The sequence below is a fragment of the Phaethon aethereus genome, assembly GCF_964289735.1.
Source record: "Phaethon aethereus genome assembly, chromosome: 3".
Taxonomy (NCBI): domain Eukaryota; kingdom Metazoa; phylum Chordata; class Aves; order Phaethontiformes; family Phaethontidae; genus Phaethon; species Phaethon aethereus.
In genome coordinates, this window is record NC_138576.1 from 106,335,745 (window position 1) to 106,362,196 (window position 26,452).

General features: G+C 37.8%; 1 protein-coding gene across 5 annotated transcripts in view; it reads right to left on the minus strand.

The window, feature by feature from the left end:
- Positions 1–26,452, minus strand: part of ESRRG (estrogen related receptor gamma) — a gene marked incomplete at its 5' end in the record, with an annotated part of 375,885 nt that overhangs the window by 114,856 nt on the left and 234,577 nt on the right. For 4 of the 5 annotated variants that reach the window (XM_081997740.1, XM_081997738.1, XM_081997739.1 and 1 more), the window contains 2 exons: positions 216–332; positions 12,492–12,907. In XM_081997740.1, the coding sequence (XP_081853866.1) occupies positions 216–332; positions 12,492–12,907 (533 nt within the window). Of the gene's footprint in view, positions 1–215; positions 333–12,491; positions 12,908–26,452 lie in introns of those variants that run through there. The other variant, XM_081997742.1, reaches the window with a different exon arrangement.

Genomic DNA, 26,452 nt, shown 5'->3' on the forward strand with positions numbered 1-26,452 from the left:
TACATTTTGCTGTACTACACAGTTAGAAATATTCCAGAGATGAACTCTTTGTAGATACACCATGATTCCACAACTGTCTGAAACAGACTGTCAGGAAGAGCAAGCGTACATGAAAACTGCCTTTACAAACACTCACCGATCTCTCACCTTTCTGATTGCCCTGCAATTGTTGCATGAGTTTGCAGAGATACACATATGGACTTGATCAGTCTTACCTTCTTTCAGCATGCCAACTTTTAGACACTTCATGAAGCGGCAGGCTTGGCAAGACTTGCGTCTGCGCTTTGTGATTTCACATTCATTTGTTGCTGGGCAGCTGTATTCTATGTTACCTGTAACAGAAGGTATAGGAAAAGAGAGGTATTCAGAATCACTAACTGACACTATGGATATATGAAGTACTAATACAATTGCTGTTGTGTTTAATTTTGTAACATATCAAGAGTAAATAGTGCTACAGAAAGCAAACAACTTTCAAGTAAAAATGAAAAGTTGAGTTCAAGGATAAGCTTTTTGAATTTTTTTTTTTTTTAAATCTAGACAGCTGTATGAAAAAAAAATAAACAAAACTACAATTAACGTGAGTCTGTGCCTGGCTCCATACGTGGTCCCTAGCAAAATCCTCCACGTAGGTTACTCCTGCTGGTAGGAGGAGGAATTTTGTCATTTATTGTCTGTACCAAGCCATATACTTAAGCTCCTAGCTTGAGCACACTTTGTTTCCTTTTTTTCCACCAATTTCATCAGTCTTTCTTTGTCTAGAATACAAAAAGGAGACTGTCGTGCTTTATTGCACAATCAACTGTAACAGGTACTACAGACCTTCATCCTTCTCCTTCCACAACAGCAGGCACAGTGTATCAGGCAGGACTCACCAGCATTGCTGCTACCACCACATCTAGCATGTTCTACAGCTGCCGGGCCAGATCTCTCAGTCAGGGCATCTCCCCTTCTCTCTGTATTTTAGACGGAGTAAGAACTCTTTCCGGTGCCTCTACTGAGAGGCATAGAATCATTCCTACCAAGTTATCAGAATAACAAAAACTGGGAGAGATTGTTTCCCTCTGCCCCTCCCAAGTCTCCTTAAGGCCTAGAACAAGCTAGATCCTTAAATGTGAGCCCTCCTGGGCAAAGCAGTGTCTCCAATTTTTTTTTTTTTTTGTTACTGCTTAGTACACATTATTTATCCTCAAAAATAAGAAAAAACCCCACAACTGAAAATTAATGGGTGAAATACATATGAGTAATTTTCTTTACATTTTATAAAATCACACCTTTGGATATCCAAGTCCAAATGGGAGAATATGAGTTCTCTTTTGCCCTAGCACCACTGCACTTTTCATAAAACAGTTTAGCTCAGCTTATTCATCTACCCAGCCATGCATCCTATCGCCCCTGACTACATTCAGTATGACAGACTCCGCAGCATCAGAAGTTTCACCAGGAAACTGACTTTTAAATAAAGTATCTTCCCCATCAGCCTGTCACATCGTGCTTTAAAGGTATTTCTTTATTTTCTAACCCTGTCCCCCTGTGATTAAGTGCATTAGTATCTTAATGAAAATGCATTCTGTTTATTGCCCTCTTGGGAAGCAAGAGGTCATCACACCAAATGCATAAATTGTCATCAGAGACAGTCCGAGCATAATTGCAATTTTGCTGCTCTATGTTTGCTGCACTCAGGGTCCGTCAAAGTCTCCTGAAACATGCGCAGGTTCTAATAATTAGCATAGAGTCTGCCTGGGACCACAACATTGATGAAATATTTCAGAGTTAATCACACTTTGTAAACACTGATTTATATTGACTACCTTTCTCCAGACTGATATCTCCTCATTAAATATCACATTAGTGGATTGCAGGATTGCACAAAGACTCAAATGCTCTCAGCAACTGCTAATTCAACAGGAAGCAATACTTAAACCACTTACATCTATTGAAAACTGGTTAAGTATTTATGATAACGGAGGTCTGCATGGTGCAATGTATATTCTGCCAATACAGCCAGCACACTTTGCTCAACCTTTTAAGGCCTTTGCAGGCTTTATTCCTCCTGAACATTGCTACATGTCTGACTTAGCATGCTGGCAAGCAAAACAGAACTTGGTGTGTCTGAATGCGAACAGTTCTTTTTGACAAAACTCAAACTTCAGCTTAGTCCTCTTCCCCTTCCTTAGCTCCTGAGATGAAAGCTATTTAAGAAACTGAAGGATATGGCAGGTAGGAAATTCAGCACAACAGTTGCTGGAAAACTTCTAATACAATTCATTTCACATGAGGGAATGAGGCATTCTTAGTGAGGCACAACTGCTACACAAGGAGACCTTCAAAGCCTTTCACAAATTGTATCTAATTAACTTCATCATATTAAAGTAATAAATGTATTACCACCCCCATTTAAAAAAAAAAAAAGAAACAACGAATCAGAAATGCTTTGCACAAGATCAAAGATATCTTTGCACAAGGTCAGAAACAATCGTGATGAAAAACAAGTTCAAGATTACAACACAGAACTTCAAGCAGCAAAGCTCTGTACTGAAGCAAGTGGAGCACTCCCACTATAGCCAGAGTCCTTGTGTGAAGGCACAGATGACAAAGGTATGGATGTCAAAAAAAAGTAGTATTCAAAACCAGAAAAATGTAAGCAAGATTGCTTATTTCCCTAAGTAGACACTTCTAATCCAGATCCTAACATTTCAGTTTTGTGCAAAATCCTGTGAAACATGGCAAGGGGCTGTAGCGTGCAGCACAATATGCGCAGGCAATATAACTTATTTTTCCTGCAAATTCTTGCCACTTAAAAAACTCTAAAATGAGCTATGATTCTAGTCACTTAGATTCCAGTACTTCAGCTTAGAGGGGGAATCATCTTCTGTCAATTTAGGCTGCTTTACTTCAATGAATTATATTTTACAGCAGATGTTCAATCTTAATTTTTGATGTCAGAAAATAAACTTGGAAGATGTTGGAAAGAGCTCCTCCAATGAACTCAGTAGAGTTACAGTAACTGGATTTATTGCTGCACACCTTACCAATGGCCATAGCTGGTTCCCCTGAAGCGTTTCAGCATTTTAGAATACAGGTAGACTGCAGTAAGAGTTCAAGGAAACCAACATTTTGTCATCACTTCACATATGAATGCAGCATTTCATTAAATATGCCATGGAGAGACTCCGTTTCTGTCAGTGAGTTTTCCTTAAACAAAACCAAAAAACCCTCATGTAATTTCACAATGCATATGTACCTGGATATCTAGCATACTCAAAATGTGTTTTACCAAGTACTCAAAGTACTAGTGAACATATTTTGGTAAAAACCTAAATTTGCTGCACATTGCAGGTCATTAGAGCTCTCATAATTTCTTATTTTCTGTCTCTTTATTTGTAGTATATAGAAGTAATTATTTTAAGAAGTATTTGGGAATCTGTACAATTTCATAGGTACACTACATATATTCAGGATGCTCAGATTTGCATTTTATTTCAATGAGGAAGGTTCAAAAGGAAGCTATACTACCTACTTGTCTACTGCATGATGCCAGAGGCTAAAACTGAGCAGCTTGTAAAAGTTCAGTTTGCCCAGTCCTGTCAACAGTTGGAGAGGTAGCTATGTTATACAGTGAACAAAATCAACATGGCAGCTCCGAGTCTTTAAACCGGGCTGACAACTGGGCAATTTATAATATCTTCTGGCTAGTTTTCAGAAAGAACTGGGCTCTGATTACTTATTTCAGAGTCTTTGTACAATTAGTTTGCAGGCAATATCATTTTCTCACTTACTCCTTAATAGAATCGTGCAGCTAGCTGGCTGATAGAATAACAGTGTATATGTAAAACTCCCGCCTGAAGTGCCAGAGGATAATTTGTATATTCCTTTCAGTAGCATAATGGACTTTTACAGTTTGGCAGTTAAAGGGCTGAGTAATGTAAACTAGTATGACGTTTGAAAATAAAAATATATGTCAAATCTTCACTCTCCAAACACATTGCTCTGTGCTGTAATAATGCAACAGGATTTATGCCAGCCTGAGTTCCTTTTTTCTCTCCTCATGCACTGAGGAATGTTTACTTAGAAACAGTTCCTTTTTTTCCTACTAATTTGTTAGATTTTATTCTCTCAGCCAAAAGATAAGAAAATACTTCTAACACACTGTGCCTATCAAGAGCAACTGGCTCACTAAAATATGATGCCATTGATCTTGACATAGCAGGTGAACTGCTAAAACTTACGCTGCATAACTGGCTCTGTTTTTAGATGCTTCAGACTATCAGATCTTTGCAAGTTAAGTGGGCCACGATACCATTTTTTTAATCTCACAGATGATGTTTGGAGGTTACCTGAATGAGATGTGGAGCCATAGTATAATTTTAATGGTACAGGGACTTACTTTACAAGCCAGGCAACTGGCTAGATTTGGCCAAGATTCTTGAGATCATTTTGGCCATTTCTTGCACAGAAGTGACAGTGACTTCTTTACCAAAGAAGAGGAAGGGTGAGAACCATGACAACGAAGAGACCACTGAAAGCATTGGGCCTTATGCCTTGGCATCATATCCCAAATGAAGTTATTGTCATCAACAGTTACAACTTCAGAACCTCACAGATATCAGGAGTGCAAAAGATTACTCTAGAAACTGGCTCCAATCTGTGGGACAGGTTGAAACAAGCATTTTTCTTCCAGAAATAGTGACAGCAATAGAATCTGCACACAGCAATTCTTAGCAGAAACTTCATTCCCCTTTCCACACTGCAACATTTGATATTGTAACACTAAAGAGGTAAGAGGATTGCTATAAGCCATTGGAATATGCTCAGAAAATCTTCGGACAAGTAAAAGACATGAAGACGACTGAGATTCAGGGGGTGAAAATATGTTTGGAAAGAGTAGCTATGAGACACTTACAAAAGCAAGAGGGACACTGAAGACATCAGTCATGAAACTTTTACTGTGTGGGAGTGTAGGTCCAGAATAAAAAAAAACAAAACAAAACACACACACACATACCCCCCCCCCCCAAAAAAAACAAACCACAACACCCAACAGCAGGGAATTAGTTATTCCTCCAACTAACAATTTTATGCTATAATCAAGCTCATGAAACCGTATTACAGTATCTCTTTATTTATATTTAATAATGTCCCATTTTCTCTCAAACTTTCTCTTTGAGTTTCTGTCACCTAATACCTTTTTTCAAACACTTGTATTTAAAAAGCAAGCATTGTCATTATTCTTTATAGAGTCTACTGCATCACTTGATCTAGGTTTTTCTGCAATAAGGTTTACCCCAGATACCACCTTCATGCTCTGTTTTCCCGGGTGACGGACCCAAAGGAATACACCTGCTTGTCTATGGACTGGCATGATGAAAACTCTGGAAAATGAAAGGCAGCCAAGATTACAGCCATAGGACTTATGGAAATTAATAAAAGAGAAGTCTTAGAAAGAGAGACAGGAGAATCTAAGCCAACACATAGAGTGAATTATAGTACGTTAGATCACACTTTGATATGTAATCCAACCAGAGCAGAAAAGAATAGTTCCTGAGAAACTGAGAAGTAGGTACCATTAGAAATAAAGAGTAACAGGCTAAGTTAAGAAAAGCAGCATAAAGAAAAAGTCCCAGATGGACATATTTGATGTTTATAGATCTTAAAAATATTTTCTCTCCGGTTAAAGTTTTAGTTCTTGCATACTCTGTTCCCTACTTTGCAGTCAGAACTCAGCTGCATTTAAGTACGAGTAAATATTTTCACAAGTACTCCTATCCATAAGGTTTCAGAAATGGGGTAAGATGGAATGAGGTTGTATGTGAACCTAACTGAATCTAGTTTTTGCTGACAAATCCTTAGATGAATTCAGCTGATACTATGGATAGCTCTATGAATTACAGACCCACAAATTCTGCTACATGTCATCTGAGGCTGATTAAGCCTAAAGTTGATTGTATTCACAATTTTTCACCCAACAATATTGCACACACAGAGCTACTAAACATTTAAAAATTTGGTTTCTAAATGTCTCAAGTATTTTTAAAGATGATAGGACCATGTATGAAGGATTATGCTTATGTCTCTGTTGCTTGTATTGCCTTTTCTGTTACAATGAGAAGTTCGGGAGAAGCAGTTAGTTTTTAAATAACTCTACAATGTAAGATAATCTTTGACAGAGGGACACAGCCATCTTAAAAGTACATTTTACATGAAATCACTATGTTGAGTTGCTTAAAAGAAGCCAGTGCAATATGTTACTGAACTATATTATACTTAGAACTTCTACAATATATTTATTTCTTTCTCTTTTGTTCCTAGAGAGCAACATGAATGGAGATTTAAAACAAATATGTGAAGATGATACCGGTTTGTCTGACTGCATGACATTTTTGCATCAGCCTCTAACTTTAGGTAAATGGGTTTCCAGTACCATAAAAACCACCATAATTTTCACTATGAGGCTGATATTAGGGGGTGTTGAATGACACCTGTAAAGGCCCAACGACCTTTGATTCCCACCTGAGTCAACTTCTTCAACAGAAATGAAGACCATTTAGGTCATCTTCAGAGAGAATCAACACTTTGAAGACACAAATAGAACTTATCCCCTGCTGCCTCCGAGTCACTGAAGAGGTGTCCAAGTCAGAAAGACTGAACCATCTACATTTTGACCCTACTGGTATTTTATCTAGGTTGATTTTGACACATCCTACCAAGGTAGCATGGAAAACAGTCATTGTTTGTTTATGAGCACGCAGAACATCTCAGTCTGTAAAGGTGCAAACCAAATTATTTTCACAGCAGTAAAAAAAGTCATTAAAAAGTTATAGAAACATTAAAATAAATCACTTGCTAGCTGAGACTTCACATGTCTCTAGTTTCAAACCAGAGAGCGCTTCATAAGTGGGTTGGAAACTTTGAGAGATGTTTACAAGTAGAGATACAGACGTAATTACAATATCATTGATACATACCACTGTACCAGTACTACTTGTAAACCACGTCTCTTTCGGAGTATTTCTGATGGGTTCAAAATACCATTGCACAAATCAGGATGTTCATTCTGATTCCCTAATAATCTAAATGCAACATATAATTTACAAGGTGGTAAGAAAAGCAGAGGTAGTAAAAAGGATAGAACCATCTGTATACTTTTCAACTTCTCTCAGGTTCTCAGATTTCAGCATGATTATATTTCATCATCTCATCTCGTTTGGCTACCATAGCTACACAATGACATTATGACAAGATTAAAAGACATGTTGGAAGGAATTACAAATACTTCCTCACTAGTTTGGTTGGCCCATAGGCACAGAGAAATCGGGGAAAAAGGGAAGATATCTATCATTGCTTGCTTAAAATATTCTTTGAAAGAAATGCTGATGCACGGACTTTCACTTATATAAGGAAGGTGAATGATTTAATCACACAATGATGGATTCAGGTGACATTTAGCATTAGGTTCACTGGAGGGCTGCCATCTTTGCACCAGAGCCAAGGTCCACAGACTATTGCACCAAGATGCAAGCCTCCACCCTATCTTTCTATAAAAAACTATAATCTTAGCTACCAGTAAAGATGCTGAAAAGCCATAAAATCTCACTTAATTTGCTCTCATTTCCTCCACAAAAATGACATGTAGCATTATAGGAGTCAGCTTTGAGAGATGCAAATTAACCTTTGGAAGACACTTTGGTCATGTGCAACTTCGAATCAGACTTTATGTTGCCCATTTTAAATGTCACCTTATCTGAATTTACATAGCTAGTTGTAACTTTCCTGATTAAAACTTCCTGTTTAAAAAAAACCCACATATATATACTTACTGTAAAGTGTTTGTACATTTACAGCTCACATTGGCTCAGTAATGGGCAAACACGCTGAAGAGAGCTGAAAAACCTGAACACTAAATGGATTAAAAACAGCTCTGAGTAACCAAAAAGGTGAACAAAGTACAAAACAGTTTAACCTAGCTCCTAGTTTGGGCAGGCTTTGAAGACCATAGGAACTACATTACTGCAGAACTGTAGAGCTGAAGGCTCTTCTGTGATCAGCATAAAATGAGATGGCAGACTTGCTCTAGTTCACGTAATGACCAAAAAGACAACAGTATTTCCACGATGGAATATTTCTTGTTTGTGTTGGGAGACATGGACAGGCAACAGCTCTCAGGGATAAAGCTCTTAAATGAGACAGGGTATGACTGCAGGGCTTTTTTCTACCTATTGCTTTACTAACCTTGTGGATAAACAGAAGATTGCTGTCTCAATACTGTTCATCCAACAGTTTTTCCTTAAAAAACAAACATATTAAAAAAAAAAAAACAAAGCCCAAGAACTATCGAATGCAAAATATTTTAGCTTTTGTGGGGAAAATTCAAACATTGTCCAAGGAAATAATAAATAAGCTCTGACACTTTTGCAACAAGCCATATGAGGAAGGCTACATATCAATACCTAGGCTTTTCACACTGCCTTTTCATGCTAGTTTAAAGAGTCCAAAGACAACAGTCCTGAAGATTTGCAAGGAGGGAGGAAGAAAGTTGTCTAGATGCAGGCCATTATTTTAGAGATATGAAGCCTAAAATAAAACAAAATAGTAAACTGTCTTTGAATCTGTAAGTTCTATCAAGCTTCACCATTTCAATCTACTTGCTGAAATGTTTAAGTTACAGGCACTGAGTAATTACATATTATTAATGCAACATGTGTACTTACTAGTCTTTATGATAACTGAGCAAACAAAAATTATGAGAAATGTATTTACACTAAATATTCACTACAAAATATCTAGTAAGCACAAGACCTCTGTGCTGAACACAAGACTTTGCACCTAGCTGACTCCTGAAAATTCTTTTTTCTCCCTTTCTTTTAATGAAAGCTTGGAGTTTTCAAGATAATACAGTGCACAGCAAAAACCATGGAGAGACCCTAAAAATCAATGGACCTGTAACTATTTTTAGATGTTGCTATTTTCTCCTATCCCTGATGTTAAGCCAATTCTGGGGAGATTTGGCTGTCTGTGTGTTTCTGCGAGACATTTGCAATCAGCCACTACGTAAATTATCCCAGAAGCAAACTGAGAGCTGCAGCTGAGTGAGTACTAGGCTGAGCAGAGAGAACATCCAGTTCTCTCATCCCTTACATGTCACAAAAGGGGGCAGAACATCATTAGATTCTACTGTGACCCAAGATGACACCAATTTTATATATTGAGTTGTTTTTTTTTGGTGGGTTTTGTTTTGGGGGTTTTTTTTTTTTTTTGGACAGGTAATTTTTTTCTAATTTTTTCTAATATTATTGATTTTTATCATATTCTATACATTATTTACCACAGCCCCAAATGTATTTCTATACTATGTTAAAATATATATTCAAAAAAGACAAAATTACTCCTCATTATAATTCAAGACAGAGTTCATTTAATCTCTTTACTTTTAAGAAAATTAGCAGGCATTACAAGAGATAGGAAGAAGAGGAGAAATCCATCAGCCAGGAACAGACTTTTTTTAGACTAAACTGCTGGTATCTGAAAGGGAATGATAATCTCCATTACCCTTAAAAACAGGTGTATACATTAGAGCAAAATTTGCCTCGTGTAAGGGGCTACTAGGTATCCTGTGATGCACTTCACATCCGTCTTATGTAAGATGCTAGTGGTGTACAGATACTGTGCTGGCTCTCTGAACAGCTGCCTGTGGTTTTCACCTAGTGAGATTTCAAAAGACTCCTTTGAAATGGAAGGAACAAAAAGACTCCCATTGACTTAGTAAAAAGGACATCAGGCCTGACGTGAACACAAGATATGCTTCACAATTTAACTTCATCAGATCCACCTGGCTCTCACTGAAGTCAGGATAGTTTTGCCCATGACACCAACAGGAGTGGCACTTAGGTTCTACAAGTCTGAGCTAATTTAGTAACTCATGAATGATAAACAAGAAAGGTTTGGGAAGTCAAATGTTCTTTTTAACTTAATAGATAACTAAGTACCCAATACAATTAAATGATTAGCATTTAAAATAAGCAATCTTTGAGCCAAGATGTTATACTTACATATGCACAGTTACTGTATTTGACTCTTCAGGTAGTCTGGTTTACTATTCTGTATTTATAAATTTCTTGGGTATTTTCTGTTTTCCTGTTTTCTTATTTGCAGTTATGCAGTAATCAACTTATTTTAAAAAACAAACAGAGAAAGAACGGAATATGAAACAGGAAGTTAAATGGTACAGGGAAGAATGATCTCTAGGAACACTGGGACTAAATTCTATCATTTAGGGCAAAAAAAAGCCTCAGGGGAATTATTCTTCATGCAAGTTTAAAGGTAGAATTTGCCCATTCAAAAGATGAAGAGTATCTTTTTCTTATATACTTCTTGTCACCTACCACAATCCATGGTTTGACTCACCAAAGTAAGTAGCTTCCATTATTTTGGATGGTATCTGAAAGCTCTTACTAGCTGTGTTAGTTTAGTCAGCACCATTACTGAAGGTGCTGCCATGACATTATGATGGTAAAATACCTCCTATTCTTAGTTTCTTCATCATTGCTTTTCCATTTGATGCTTGGTTTTGCCTTACTGCTCTTTTTTTTTTTTTTTTTTTTTTTTTTGTCTTCACAGCACTGTCACCTGCTGATGCAGCTAGTGCTTTAACCGTACTGAGACTTCTTCAACAGCTGACAGTTCTAACTTGAGCTGCATTGGCCAAGTCCAGGTTGCTAATGTGGAGAATGACGTCCCTGTCTTGTGCTTCCATGCCCAGAAACTTGCTGTCTGTGGTGTGGTGTAAAATTGCAGGCTACCTATTACTGCCAGAAGTCAACACTTTAATCAGCTAACATTTCTGTGTCATTTTTTCATGCTCAAAATACATCCAAAATAATTATGCATCAATTCAGTTATGTAGGACAGTTATTACATAGCAATTAAATAACATTTATAAAAACAGAGTTGTTAGCTGAAGTTGGTGCTCGAAGTTTAGCAACCACAAAGTAAAAACTACTTCAATAGAAACATTATTTGAGCTTTTCTGAAAAGGTTCTTGAAGGTGAAAATCATGTACCTCATTTTTTTACTTTTTCCAAACCAAAGACTTGAAATAAGCACACTGTTTCTGCATATGCACTCATTTTACATATGAGCCCAGGCCCCCAGGAATCTTCAGAGGTATGTTTGTTTACTGGTTGCAAACGTTGTAACACTCAGCCCCATTAGAACAACTGAAGTCTAATGTTTCTTTTTAGTGGCTATACGGCCATCATAAAATGGATACTTCATGCTGCTAGAACTCCGAAATCCCCCAGTAGTAAAATGGATGAGGTGTGAAAAAAATTGCCATTGCCTCAGCAATAGGTAAATTAAAAAAAAATTCATTATTTTTCCCTATTTATTTTATATTAAATATGGAAGTACTATATTTAAGAAATCTTGACCAAATGCTTCAAATTTTAGGTTATGTGAAATTACAAACTGAAACTAACCTTATGCTCCTTATCATAACTCATTTTTAAAAAGAAAAGTATACCACCAGATTGCATTGTCTTTCCTGAGAATTGCAGGTGCTCAACATCTACGCAAATCAAGAATGTTTTCTTGAGGAGCTTAAATTTGAATTTAGCAACCTAATTTTAGTTTGTGAAGTTTGAATGTAATTTAATGTGACACTATATTCCTGTACAGGCCAAGCTTGGCCTCATGTTCTTTAAATAAAGCACCTTCAATTTTGCTTGAAAGGATGATATCTAAATCAAAGTAGAAGGTTATTTTGTCTCCATTGGTTCTGAAGCTAGAACAAGTGGTCATGCAAATTATCCCATTTGTACTAATTTATGCCAAAATATGTGGTGTATTTGTAACAGGTATCAAGAGCAGATTAGCACAAAGTACTGGGCAGAGACCAAAAGCTGTCCTTAGAATGAGATCTTACCGATACTTCTTGAGCCTCTTTTAGGCCACTGTGGATCATATAGATAAAAGACCAGCTATTAATACACTGATATGCACAAAGCACTACACCGCTGCATTTTGCTGCAATTTTAATTGCACTGGCACTTTAACAGAAATAAAGTGGATTTCTGTAACAATTTAAGTACGGTAGTGGTGTTACTAGGGGCAAAACCCAAGCGATCCCTGCGTACCAGCCACAAGGTGTGTTCTGTGTTCAAGAGGCATCCATGACAACCTTCAGAAAATAATCAGTTTTCTTCACAACAATCATTTATGGGAATCCATGAGAAACTCATACAGAAAATAAATCTGAACGTGCACCGGATGGCTCCAGTGTTTTTCTATTTTTCATAATCAAAATGAAGATGGCAGTGGGCTTAACATGACTGACAGAACTCCCAAAGAAACCTAAAGAGGCTTTTTCATGAGTAACATCTGTAAGGACCAAGCACTATGAAGAATGAATAGGTACACTCCTAACAGGATTTAGTCAAGGATTGTACTATTTCACTTGTGCAAAAGAAAGAAAAGAATTTTAAAGAGTAACCAACCTTGAATTGTCCTCTTGAAGAAAGCCTTGCAGGCCTCACAGGAAGCCACTCCATAGTGGTACCCTGATGCAATGTCACCACACACCAAACACAGTCTTTTGGGCATCGAGTTCAGCATATATTCACACTTGGTCTGTGAATCTTCAGCGATGGTACTGGAGCAGTCATCATACCGTTTCCTGACTGGCCCGTTGCCCCCAAGACCTGTGGCCGAAGGGTAGAGGGGAGGTGAGTCCAGCCCGTTCTGATGTCCATTCATGGTGGAACTGTAGCTCCCGCTGGCGTCTGAGGAGCCACCGGGGCTGTGGTGGTTGATGCTGTCCGTCAGAGAGGCAGGGCTCGACGGTTCCGTCTTGATGTACGACGAACAGCTAGAATCAATGTGTCGATCTTTGCTTGACATTCTGCAGAGAAGCCTGTAGTGGGGAGAGAGAGAAAGAAGGATCTGTGTATTAAAGACAGTGCTCTTTAAGGCTGCTCTGGAAGGGTTAGGGACTGCACATCATTCATTCATTAGTCAATACCTCTTGTTCTACATGAAGGTAATCAGCATAAGGGCATGACAGAGCTTTGTCAAAGCTCCAGTCAGGCAGTAAACAAAAACTTTAAAGACACCAAATCTGCCTGTTGTCCCCTCCACCTGCCCTCCAGGCTACGTGTCAACCCCACATCAACTCTAAATTCTGAACTTGTCATCTAGCGACTCAAAAAATTTAAAAAATCCTGTAAGATGACTTGGCCATTAAATGTCTTCCCTTTTCCATTGGTCGTTTCTTTCTGTAAATGCCATCATTATCAGGAACAAATATTTCCAAGTTTGATCACATAAGTGTTCTGATGTATAATTCATATTTGTCAAGACACTTGAATAAAACACATATCCATCATCTATTGATCTGATCCCAGAACTGAAGAGCAAGTCTCTCACAGTCTTTTTTTTTCCTTTATTAATATTGCTTTATGATAGATACAGCTATTTAGTAACGGAGTAGCACATCAACTGGGAACTCTAACAAATAATTAAGGCTGGACTCCATTTTCACAAAATCTAAGTGAAATGATTCATCAGCTCTGGCTGCAATTACTTTCTAGCCATTATCCTCAGACTAACCAGTAATAACTATGCCACCATCCCATATATTTGCAGCTCTATAGGATCCGACATTTTACGTGTTCCGTTCTTAAACTAAAAAAAATACATATATATAAAAGAGGAAATTTTAGGTAGAAGTTTTGTCTTTCAGAAGGTGAGATTCTAACTTCTCAGTTCTCACATTTTCAGAATTAGGCATCTGAAATAAAACCATGTAATATTTGATCTGACAAATTAGTGCTTTCTACGGGGGAAAAAACTGCCTTGTCTATTACATCTTCAACTTTTTATATTACTTTTAAACATATTCCAGGGAGAACAAGGAACAAAAATAATAATTAGAAAGCTCTGAATCAGATACTATCTTCATTTTCTACAGCTGTGATGATGAGACCACACTAGCAAATAGCCTACCCAGCATTTTCTGACAGTGCTCTCAGAAACTGCCAAAGTACCAATGACAGTTATGGGCATTTTTCTAGAAATATTTTCAGCAGAAAAGCAATTACCCCATAAGGCCACCCACCTGGAGCTACAGATTCATGTTTTCAAAGCAAGCACATGAGTCCAGACAATTTGACTGACCTGACTTACCTTTCTAAAGTCACTTTTGAGATCTCATCTTCCCTTTTTCACCTTTTCATATTTAAAAAACAAACAAAAAAAATCTGTATCTGCTTCAAGATCTAGAATCAAATTCACCAATGGAAAATAGACATAAATCCAGGTTTATGGCTTCCTTTCCAATGAGGGTAACTGAGACCAAAGCCTGACCATTCATTAAAAATATTTTCTTAGGACGAGAGTTACCCCAAAATCAGTGCCCATGGATCTTATTTTAGACCTCTTAATTGTTGTGATGTTTACTATAAAATTCTGTTGAAAACAAATCACACGTGAATTTGGAAAACAGCCAGATTGATGTGCAGCAATGTTACCCTCCAAATTTAAAATCAGTACGTATTTGAGGAGGGGGAAGGAACAAGCTATCTGGTGTCAGCAAATAAACCAAGGAAATGGGAAGGTTAAAGCCGTGAAAATATCTTATTACATTGGACCACCTGCTTGTGTTGTCCTTTCCTCAAGAACTGGAGGGGGCGAAATCCCCTTGCCAGCCTGGAGTAGCGTGTGCCTTTTCTTCTGCATCTGCTGCCTTGTAGCCGTCACTGTTAATGAGTGCTGTAATTAATAGATAGCGCTCTCTTGTCTCTCTACTTGCACTCCGGGCTAAGCACTTTTCTCAAGTCAACGTTTGAAAGAAAGCGGGTCGGCACTGACTTACAGCAGCTCTGCGAATTCCTTTTAATTTAGAGCACTTACACCACCACTCCACTTTTACCTTATAATTACTGGACCGCTCTCACATACATTATGATCTTAGACTAGAGTTAGAAGTTATTAGGGTACTAAACATGGTGTCTCTCTGTCTCTCTCCCTTTCTTTGACACTGAATTTTATACAGCTACAATTAAAAATATCAATTAACTTTCACAATCTACCAACTTATTTTTTACATTATTTTTCTATACACTAACACTAAGGTCCTTTTATTCACTAAACAGATATTTGGTCTTCTTTTCATCTCCCTGCTGCTGAGACTCCACATATAAAGTCTCTAAATACAGCAATAGGAGTCACTGCCTACAGTCTGTCATAACTAGCTTGATGGCATGTTCTTGTCTAAGACTCCCACTGCTGATTATTTTTTTCTAATTTGTGCAATAATGAGCTCAAATGTCACCCTTCCCTTCCCAGAAAAAACATTTGCAATTCATTAGTTGTCCAAATGCATGTTGTCCTAGCCAGTGCAAAAGTGGATATTTCCCACTCCAAGCGGTCAGAACCAAAATATAATCTCAGTTTTACAAGCATTAAAATCTGATCACCAGTGTTGCTTAGGCTAAAGCCAGTCTGCTGATGCCTCTGAAGTAGCAGTTTCTGGTACTAACCAAGATAGGGCTGCTTTTGGCTACAGCTTAAACAGTACAGACTGGATTGTTTAAGTGTCTGGCAAAGCACAAATGCAGTTAAAACATGAACCATTCCAAGGAAAAGCAAAAACAGCAGCACCTGACTCTGAGAACAAAAACGTTCTCAATCCCCAAAGAAGGTGAACCAGAGGCAAGGCTGAGTACTAGCTGTGGGTGGGCAACAGACACCTACTGCTTTCACTCCTTCATTACTGTACCACATCTGAACCAAAGTAATTCAAGAGCCATCTTACATGGATGGTAGGTGGGACCACCATCAAATTATCATGCTGAACATTTGGAATAATGCCTAAGCTAGGTCTCTGTAAAATCCCTCCCTCAGTTCCCTCCTAATTACTACTTAGCTCGTTACGCTGAAGAATTCCTAGACACCATTGCATTATAGTCTAAAACTACAGTTGGAGCTTAATTCTCTCTTCCTCTCTGTGTCTGAAATTCTACAGCTCTATTATTCAAGCCTGAAATATTCACAACTATCTATAAATTCAATTGTCAGCCGGTGGGTTTTATTCTAGACCTCACTTCAATCTAAAATTAGAGGCACTAAAATTCACATTAACTCTAAGAGGAATGCAGTGAATAAGACTTTATTTCAAAAGAACACCTTTTTGTCAGAAAGAGCTATTTTCAAGTTGATGGCTTTATCTGCATTCAAAGAGAATAAGCCCAATTCCACATTGTGCTGTTAATGCAAAATTTTTAGGTCACATTGGATTAATAAAAATCTAAATTTAGTTAAGGTTTATGAATAGAAATAACATGTGTCATATAAAAATGTACAGTATTTATTTTAAAGCCTTGGTGGGGTTGTTTTTTTTTTTCTTTACTAGATTTTAAGTCAAATAAATGGCAGCTCCATTCATGGTAGGATGTTCTCAGGTAAGTTTTCTAACAATTGGCAGCTCTTGGGTAAACTTTCCTTTCAGTAACTATAGGGAAAGAACTAATAGGATCTAGAAGTGTTTCCATGCCCTTATACATGAGAAATTGCATAGGTTGCTGCAAGCCTTGAGTCGTATGCAATATATAGCATGATTCTTCACATTTCTGCTGAATTCACTTCACAGTTTCTTTAAGACCTGAAGCCAGACACTGCTGGCAGAAAGGTAGAATGACAGAGCACTTCAAAATGCAACTCCTGCTTTAAAACGGTCTTAAACAATAGTGAATAAATTGTAATGCCACGTGCTTATGAAAGGTTGAATATATTAAGAATTTATTAATGCAATCACATTCATATTTCCATCTACCTGCCACATTACTAATGATATTGACAGTGCTGACACTGGCTAAATCAGTATCAATATACAAGTGGAGTGCAAAAATTAAATGCATCTGATTACAGGATACAGCCTTAAAAAAAGAAAGCCTTCCTATTCAAGCTTTTTATATTCCATCCATACATGCAATTGGTTTAGAAAGTTACTCTTCCCTCATCTCCCTTATTACCAATACCTAAAGGAGGTCAAAAGAACATGCCAATACTTCACAACCCATGGACACGCTTCATGCTCGCTTTTCAAGTAGGAAAAGCTCTGCTGAAAGCATCATTTGCTACTTCAGAGCTGCGCTGGTAGTTTCAGTGAGAGTAGTAACTAGTCATTATAATTAGAGTGAGCACCTTTATTATAGACCATCACAAAAGTCCACTTTTACCTGCACATGAAGTTTTTCTTTTCTTGAAGAGAGAATTACCCTGTTTCCCTAAATGCCAGAATAGATTGTCATCAGTTGACATTTTTAATGACAGCTACTACGTGGGAGCATCAGCAAGGCAGGTGTTATTATGCACACCTAGGTACTTTTGACGCTAAAAGTACAATCCATCTGATTTTCCTCTGATACATTCTTCTAACTCACATGGATGTCAACCAAAAAGGTCTTAACTTGTTATCCTCACACTTCAACTGTAAAAAACAATGCATGAAAGAATGCCTTGGTCTAGGTGACATGGCAAGTCTGTAGCAGAGTCAGGAATGGAAGCCAGCTCCTTTCTTTGACGATAAAGACCACATTTCCTCTCAAATACTGTGCTTACTGCCGGTATCATTTCACAGGTCTGTACCGAAATCAATAGACAGAAAACAGTGCACCACGTTCCAGTGATTTCCCATACTCTGCTTCTCTGAACGTAAAAGGGAAGAATTGTTTGTGTGGAAAGAAATGAAAATGTTGCTTCTTGCACCGATGCCCACGACAACACCCCAAGACTTTCACCAGGTCCTGTTAAAGAGCCGTGTAACAATTTCAGCAGAACTGCTTTATATTGAGCATTTTTTTCTGCTTCAGCTAATTGCACTCTAGTAAAGTGGCAAAATGTGAATCACTTAGTGGGAAAATGGGCACCAGCTGCTATTGTCAGAGAATGGAGATGCTGAAGAAAAGGAAAGTGACTGAATGAAGTGTCATGTCAGAAATCAACGGTGCAACGTGTGATTTGAGAAAACATGACTACTTTACAGAGACAGGGTGTCATTATGGCATCACAGTAATACGATGCTTTGACAACTGCTGGGTCTAACATATCATCATTGCATTAAGGTGCACTGGCTTAGTTGGGGGAAGGAAAAGAAAGGATTTCTTCTTTCAATAAGAAATATCGTAAGGCCAGCTTGGTTAACCTAATGGATGAGATCATTAATTGCAAAGTAGTGCTAATCTTGTCCCGCACCCACACAAACAAAATTGTTATTACGCATTAGGTCTTTATTAATGAACACCCATGTACAACCATGTAGTAAAGAGTACCCTGTGCAAAACAGAACAGCTGCAGTGGGTTTTTGGGGTTTTGGGTTTTTTTGGGGGGGTTGTGTGTGTTTGTTTTAAACAAATGTTGAATGTTTCATCGGGTTTTGTAATTTCTTTTTTCTTTTATGTTTTCTTGAAACCTTCACCACTTCACGGTGGTAAAGAAAAGCAAAGCAAGCCACTGACTTCTTCCCAAGCAGCTGTCATAGCCACTAGCAGGCGGAACAGAAGCAGCAATGCTTGAAGCCATCGTGTTGTTACCAGCAGTGGGCCGAGTCAGCCGATGATTGCTGACAGAGGATCCAGCTTCCCCAACAGTTATTATTGGTCTGTATGCAATCTACCAAGCTCTGCTAAAGCACTTCCTATACACAATGAAGGGAAGACTACACTACTGCGTGGTCATTTTTAGTTTAACACAACAAGCCATTGTCTGAGGCCCATCACATCTGCACCTAATCTGAGAGGCTGTGTTTAGTTTGTTTTCCGTGCTGCTTTTAAAAAAGCAAAATTTTCCAGTGGCTGACTTGTAACTGCTGCAGATCCTCCAAAAGGAGGGGGAATGATTTTTAAACCCCCACCCCCTCCGCACCATATCTAAATATTCATTATTGCTTCCCTTTCTATTTCAAGTTGATTCCCTGTGCTTCCTGGTTGATAAACTTTGTTAACAAGAAGGAAATGATCCTGAGATACCCCAATGTGTTGCAAATTATCACTGTTGACAGCTTCTACATTTAAGGATTACATCTGATGCAACAATGCATACTAGTGTCATTTATCTTTAGCTCATTTCCTTGGACCTATTTCAACTGAGGATGAGCATCTCTTGTTTATAGCTCTAAATACTGTAAGTGAGCAACTGGCAAATCAATATAACTGTTAAATGCATAATAATACTGTGTAATTACTTACATGATGTTTTGCATAATTAACTGTCTGAGGTGTTCCTTGATATAATGGATACTCAGAATGTGGAATAACCTATAAGCCTATAAAACACACCCCGTTTATATGAACAGAAATTATGTTTAAAACTCTCATTCTAATAATCCAAATCAGGCTTTAGCACTATATGATAGAAAGCCTTCCTTTCCTGCCAAGTCTAAATCAATTCTTATGGCATTACTTCATAACTAACATGATATTTCACTGATGATGACTATTACCCTGATTACTTGGAAGTAATGTAGTAGTAGCAAAAATACACTTAGATTAAACAAACTACTGCTATTTAATCAATATTATTGAGACAAACTAAGTGTTTTAATAAGTCTGTATAGATGCACTAATGCTTGTTTAATTAAATGTATCCTTAGACATGCACAAGCTCTGCAGCCTACAGATCCTATGGTTTGACAGACCATAACATTACTCTTCTGAATTTAAAAGCTGAAGCACTTACAGCCAATAGAATTTAAATCTTTTCAGACTGCAAAACAATTATTCTTTACATCAGGTACCCTTTTGGGAACAAAAAGGAAACAGGGAAGAATACTCGAAGACCTTGCATCTTTGAGCCCAAACACCAGACATCTGAAGAGGTGCCAGCCCTCAGTAACACAGATGTCCAGTGCATACAATATATGTCACTGCAATACACTTACAAAAACAAACCAACCAACCTCCAGCTGAAAGGCAAAAAGTAACACCAATATAAAAATCACGAAACTGACCTTTATTTTTGCATGTGTGTATGCAACAAACATGCTACTACCTGTGTTACGCACTACTACTAGTAGGCCATCACCACAGAAAGTTTCCTGCAGAAAAGACTTGCCTACTTCTATAGATTTCAAGTATTTCAAGTAGAAAAAGATACTTTTTTGGTATGAGTGGGTTTTCAAATACTTTAAAAAAAGGCAAATACTGAAGAGAAAGCAACAAAAGAAGTAGATGGTACTTTAAATAAAAATCATTCTGGAATGTCTGAAAGTTATACATAAAAGAAATGTGTGGTTTTGTATTTTGAGTACATATTAAGGTTCTGATATAACTTAAACCTCCATAAATACTTAATATTCCTACTTAATTTTTAGGTTTCTCTTTCTCCCATGTTTCTAACATTTTTACAGTTAGAACATGGCTGTTGTTTGAAGTTACAACCATATCATTAGAAAACTTCAGACTTACCTCCTCTCATTTTACTGGTTTCTAGCCTAATGTTACATATTTTTTGTTGCTACAGTACTTAATATGCCTCAAATGAGTCAGCTCTTCAGTGCCTGGAGTGCTGCACAACTCGTACCAGGAGACTTCCCATACCCAAACAGTTTCAACTGAGAGGCTGTGATGTGACTTCTAGAATGATGGCCAAGTTTCATCATACGAAGATCAGGAAGAGTAAGATTTTATTACTCTATTTTCAGACAGCAGCCTAACACTTTTAATTCCTATCACATGTTGGAAGACAGCAAATCTCTGGTTAAAAGTTAGGTGTTTTTCTGTGACAGAACATCATTCTACTTGCGGTTATACTCCAGTAGTACCAGGTGGAGTCCACCTGATGTCTCTAGGCCCCAGAGGACATGGTAAAGTGTCAAGGAGTCATCTAATTATTAATTGTGAGGATTCTTTTATTAAGAGAAATCAACTGAAATAGCAAAAGAAAATAAAATTATCATGCTGCTACTTCAAGGGAGAAAAACACAGAACTATTAAAATAAGTAAAGATTTATTCAAGAACATAACAGGCTTCCTAAAAAGGGATTATTTTGAAATGATTACAGCATCAAAAGCAGTTACTTGCACCAGTCAGAAAGCCAGTACTACAGATCTGAGAGACATAGCTGTCATTCATCACTTTCCAAAAGGAAAAAGATGACCAAAAAGTGCCTTCAGTCTCAAGAGAGAGTCAAAGTTTGCATCATCAGATTTTTCACAATTTCTAGCTGCAATTTCCTTCCATCGCTGAAAGGCAGAGTGTAGGTGTGTGCACACCGTGTACCTGTCTCCCTCCCCACCCAGCTCCCTCACTGGTTTTCTGCAAATTTATAATTTGCCAGCCAAGCTCCGTTAAATTGGAGAAGCGATGAGAAAGAACATACCAGAAATAGTATCAGAGAACGAGCATCTTAAAAGACTCAGGACTAAAACTCACAAAGCAAGTGATCTTCACCCACCCCCTCACTCAGCTGGCTCCAGAGTGTGCCCTGTCCTCCCAACCACACGCCACCGGTTTTAAATCCCCCCTACACATCCACACACGCGCACAAGCAACCAAAAAGCTACTTGGCGAGTTGGAAAATGATGTTTTCCTGCAATCAGTGTTTACGTGAATGTTTGTCCCAGTGTGTTACACCATGCTGTCAGCTAGCAGCAGGGAGTCGTTGAGTTGTTACTACATTTGATTTGACTGCCAGTAGGAAGCTTTATTTCTACCAACTGTTAGTTGCCAGCTCTAAGGATCTTGTCTTACTTTGAGAGGTTTTCATTTTTTTTTTTATATATATAGTCCATTATTTTTCTCTCTCACTCTGAAGACTTCTAGTGTATGGCAGAAGCATCTCCACGCATCACAGCCATCTCTTCACTTACATTTGCTGCCTTAAACGCAAAAAAGTAACTGTATTAAGGCATCTATAAGTCAATCCTGACATACATCAGAAAAGTGCATTTTATATCTGGAAACCTGAATGCAAGGTGCAAAGATTAATATTTACATAAGCAAACTGAAGCAGGGGAATTTTATTCTGATCTTTTCCAAAAAATGTGGGACTAGAGACTGGAGGAATAGGTATGGAGAGAGAACCTGGGTGGATTTTCATTCCAATGAGAGCATTTACTATCCAGATCTTTACATGCTTCCCAGAGTTTTTAGTAGGGTTTTTTGTTTTCTTGTTTGCCATCCATGTATATATCCTAGAAGGTTTCTCCTCTGTCAAACAAGATCCTATAACTTTAACAGTTGCTTGCAATGCTTCCTCTCCCTACACAATAATAATGATTTTGATAATTAGGATCTAATTATAATGGATCTGACAACAACTTCTAACAACGAAAAGCATCTTTAGAAAAATGAAAGCATATGCGTGAATAGTGCAGCGAGGTGGGGTGGGGGAGAGAAATACATTCCTATGAGACAGCCTGAGAACTCAGGCTGAATGAAAAAGTAATTAACACTAAAGAGCTAAAACTGTAATTAAAGAAAATTTCATTAAAGGGAGGCAGGTGATTCCACTTTCCTAAATATGACAAGGTGCTGTATAAAAATAAAATAGCAGCCAGTTTCAGTGAGTGGAGCAGGAAAGCCATGTCTTTAACTAGATCAAATTCTCGAAATTGGCTGTCAAGACGGGATTGTTGTGATTTATACCCGTCTATCAAGCGCATGAAAGAGAGAGACAGGAAAGGAAAAGAGGCAAGCTGCTGTCGCTTCCATTCGCAAAGCACCTTTAATTTCCACGGCACCATCTGTTACCAAATCTAATTCACATTCCCTCCTAATCTGGTTTAGTTCCGTAATACTAATTCTTCCACTACTCTTATAAACATCGCTCTCAAGAAAAAGCTTTGGTTCTGGGTTGGTAAAAAATTGAATATGATACAGTTAAGGTTCTGGTGACTTAAGTGAAGCATGCTGTCCATTAAAATACACTCCTGGTAAAAGGATTTGTTTCCAGTCAGTGCAGAGATACAGAATTGCTCATGTTTGAAAAAAGTCATGGGGGGAGGAGGGGACAGAAAAAGAAGGGGAGAAAAGGGGGGGGGGGGGGGGGAGGAATCACAGCTGATGATAGAAAGTAGGCTGTGGACATGAAAGCTGAGGTTGTCATAAAATACAATTGTTGTCAAGTTTAGTCACTTTCAGTACTGGCTATAAAATCACTTTGTCACAGTCTCATATTGAAAGCTTGAAACTGTATTTTTTCTAAGGAAACTAAAAGGAGTGAAATGTAAGATTCTACGAGGGAGAAAAATATTTATTTCAAATTATGAGATGCAAGTTTCTGTAAGAAGCCAAAAAGGTAGGGACAAAAAAATTCAAAGCAGTTTAAAACAGTCTCCTGAGTGCCAGCATTTCACCAAGTGCCACGGTCTTACTCTTAGCTATGTGATGACTACAGAAATCCCAATCACTTTCATGGGACTTGGAAACAAAGTAAAGGACCAGGCCTTTCCTGTGGCTAAGCATCTTCAGGCAGACACTCCCAGATCTACTGGGTATAGGGATGCCTCTGCTTTTTTCTTGGGTTCCACACACATTGCTCCTTGACCAGCTCCTCTTGAAATCGACACAACAGAAAAAAAGGACCTAGACAAATATTACTAATAATAGTATTATGGTGCCATTTATTAATAGCGCTTATCTTTTCCGTATTCATTTAATACAGATATTAAACTGCATTTCCATGGAGTTCCCTCTTAAAGATGGGCAAAACAAGACATAGGAAGGTGAAGAGCTGCCTAATACTGCTCAGCAGGCCAACAACACGGCATAGAACAGAATCAAGGTTCTGGGGAATCCAATCCAGTATATTTTGCATTATTTCTCCATTTTTTTTTTTGCCATCGCTTTGATGAAAACATGCCTTGGAAGTCTCAACATTTATTTCTATGAAGGGTACTTGCCTTGAACTTCCAGAAATGAGATCTTCTTTATTTTAAAATGTCTATTTTTTTTCTAAATGGGAAGCTTATTTTAAGGATAAATTAAATCTCCTCTTAGCCCTACATTAACATGTTTATTTTTCTGTTAAAGTAATCCAAATTTCTTTGTGTGTAGCCTTCCTAAAAATAAAGCCTATGGCAAGAACAGCTTTAGCCAGCACAAAGGGTAATGTGTGAGCAATGCGTAGCTGTGAATAGCCCAAGGTTTTTATGTATTTATTTTTTTAAGGATCTGAAATAGAAGGGCCAGGCAATACCGGGGGAGGGGGGGAAACAACTTTGATAGAAAAATAATATGCTACAAAATGCAAAAAGGGGGGCTAGTTTTCATTATATGAAAGAGTAATACATAATGAAATTCCTGGCAAAAGAAAAGATTACAAATTTGTTACTGCTGTGAAACACCCATGAATGGAGACGTCCGTTCTAAAGATGAACATGAATTCTGAAGAAGTCTCCTCCTCCAATATCACTGCTTGATTCACAAATTGATTAAATCATCTGGGTAATTCTATAAATGACGTTGGGTTTGTTGTTTTAATGGGAAGAGTAGGTAAAAAAAACAAAATCAAATTTGTTCCCAATACAGCACATCTGCCATTCATTGTGGGTCAAAACCTTGGGTACAGGGGAATAGACCCAGCAACTCTGAAGCTCTGCAAATTTATACTAGCTAATGGTGTTATTCCCCAACTCAGCCTGTGGTTTCAGAGGGTCTAAGGTCCTGATACTCCGATATGCAAGATGCAAGTGGATTACCATAACCTACTGCACCCCAAGGAAAACCACACTGACATCAAAGGACTCAGAGCATAGCAGTCTATTTTTTTTCTCTTTTACACTAAACCATTTGAGTGATATGAGCCCTGGCTGTTAATACACAACATTCCTATTTCTACACTACAAAGTCCTTTAACATTTGTAAATGAAAACTGTAAGAAAAAAAGAACCTCTTCCTTTGAGTTCTTACTCTTTCTTTGTTTATCTGTCTTGATTCTGGAAGCACTGGAAATTACAAATAGGCAAAACAAATAGTTAAGTATGTTACTTGGGTATGGTACTGATGACCAAATTCATCACAATGCTGAGATAAATCAGAGAATTTATAGAAGCAAAACCTATGCAGCTTAAGTCTTTTCTAGTCTGTCTTGGATTTTAATGTGTGATTACAGATTTTTACAAATAAATAAATAAACCTTTGGCGTTTCACAGTTCCTTGTTCTTCACATATTACTACGTGTAATACAAACCTATTTATGCCACTGAGTTTACGTGCCAGAGATTTGCCTCTGGATATAAGCAGCAAAGGTCAGGAAGTAATGGCTTTCACTTTTTAAATGTTTGCATGACTCCAGCAAGTTTGCAGGATGAGCTTTTCACAGAGTCCTGATACGGTTTCTACTCTTTTATCTTTTGCCTTCAATTTTGGTGGGAGTCACAGGGAGGAAAAGGAAATTCAGCATATCCCAGAAAAATTGTCTAAAGTAACAAATGTGTACCAGCCCAATTACTGCATTCAGAACAAGGCTGTTGCTACTTGCAATTATAAAGCAATCGTATCAATATGCTCCAATTATGACACACTGAACCTGTGGTCATCTCTTCTGTAAGAAGTCATTGAGAGACTTGTCCAAGAAAAGCTTTACATGAACAGATCAACTTTAATTAGTCCATATTGCACACTGCAAATTTCAGCTGTATTTTAATGACAGACTCATTTCAATTATTTCAACGGTATAAAGTCTGGATTAAATATTTATTTCTTGTCGATCTAAAAGTTTTGCTTAAGTTGACTGACCTTGCGTAAGCAATGAAAGAAAGACTGGCCTGAAGAGCGCCCTGCATTCCACCATTAAACTCAATTAACACACACGTTCGATCCTGAGAAGTTTTGTGCCTTGCTAGTTTCAGCGCAAGTTCAGGCTGCTCGGCAAAGCGAGTATCAGCCCTGATCAGTTAATGGGAATGCATTAAATGATAATTTTACCAGAACGGGCTTTACATTTTATATCATGATAGGACTAAAGTCTGGAATAAAAATCCACCTGCATTTCACTAAGCATCTGTCTAGAATATACACCATATCTGCTCCACTCCTGCACTGGTTCTTTATACAGTAGAGGGTCTGACAGCAACTGAGTCTTTGTATTACCATTCCTTCACAGAATGTATAGCCTGGGCTTCTAAAACATAAATTATGAGCAACCGAGATAGCACCAATATACTTAAAACTTTAACTGCCCATAGTTGGAAGCTTAATAAACTGCGGGTGTTTGTGGAGATCAGCATGAACACCTAAAGGAGGCCACTTTCATCTACCCCTAGATGGCTGCATCAAACATACTGTCAAATCCAAAACAGGACATCAACTGAAACATCCGTCATAGGACAACAAATAATGATAGTCAAATGATGATGTGGGATTGGCTGACTGTACATTATACAGGCATGGTTATCCTACAGGTTGTATTAAATATGAGAGCCTAAGATTTATGTTATGGGTGATAAGGCCAAGAATG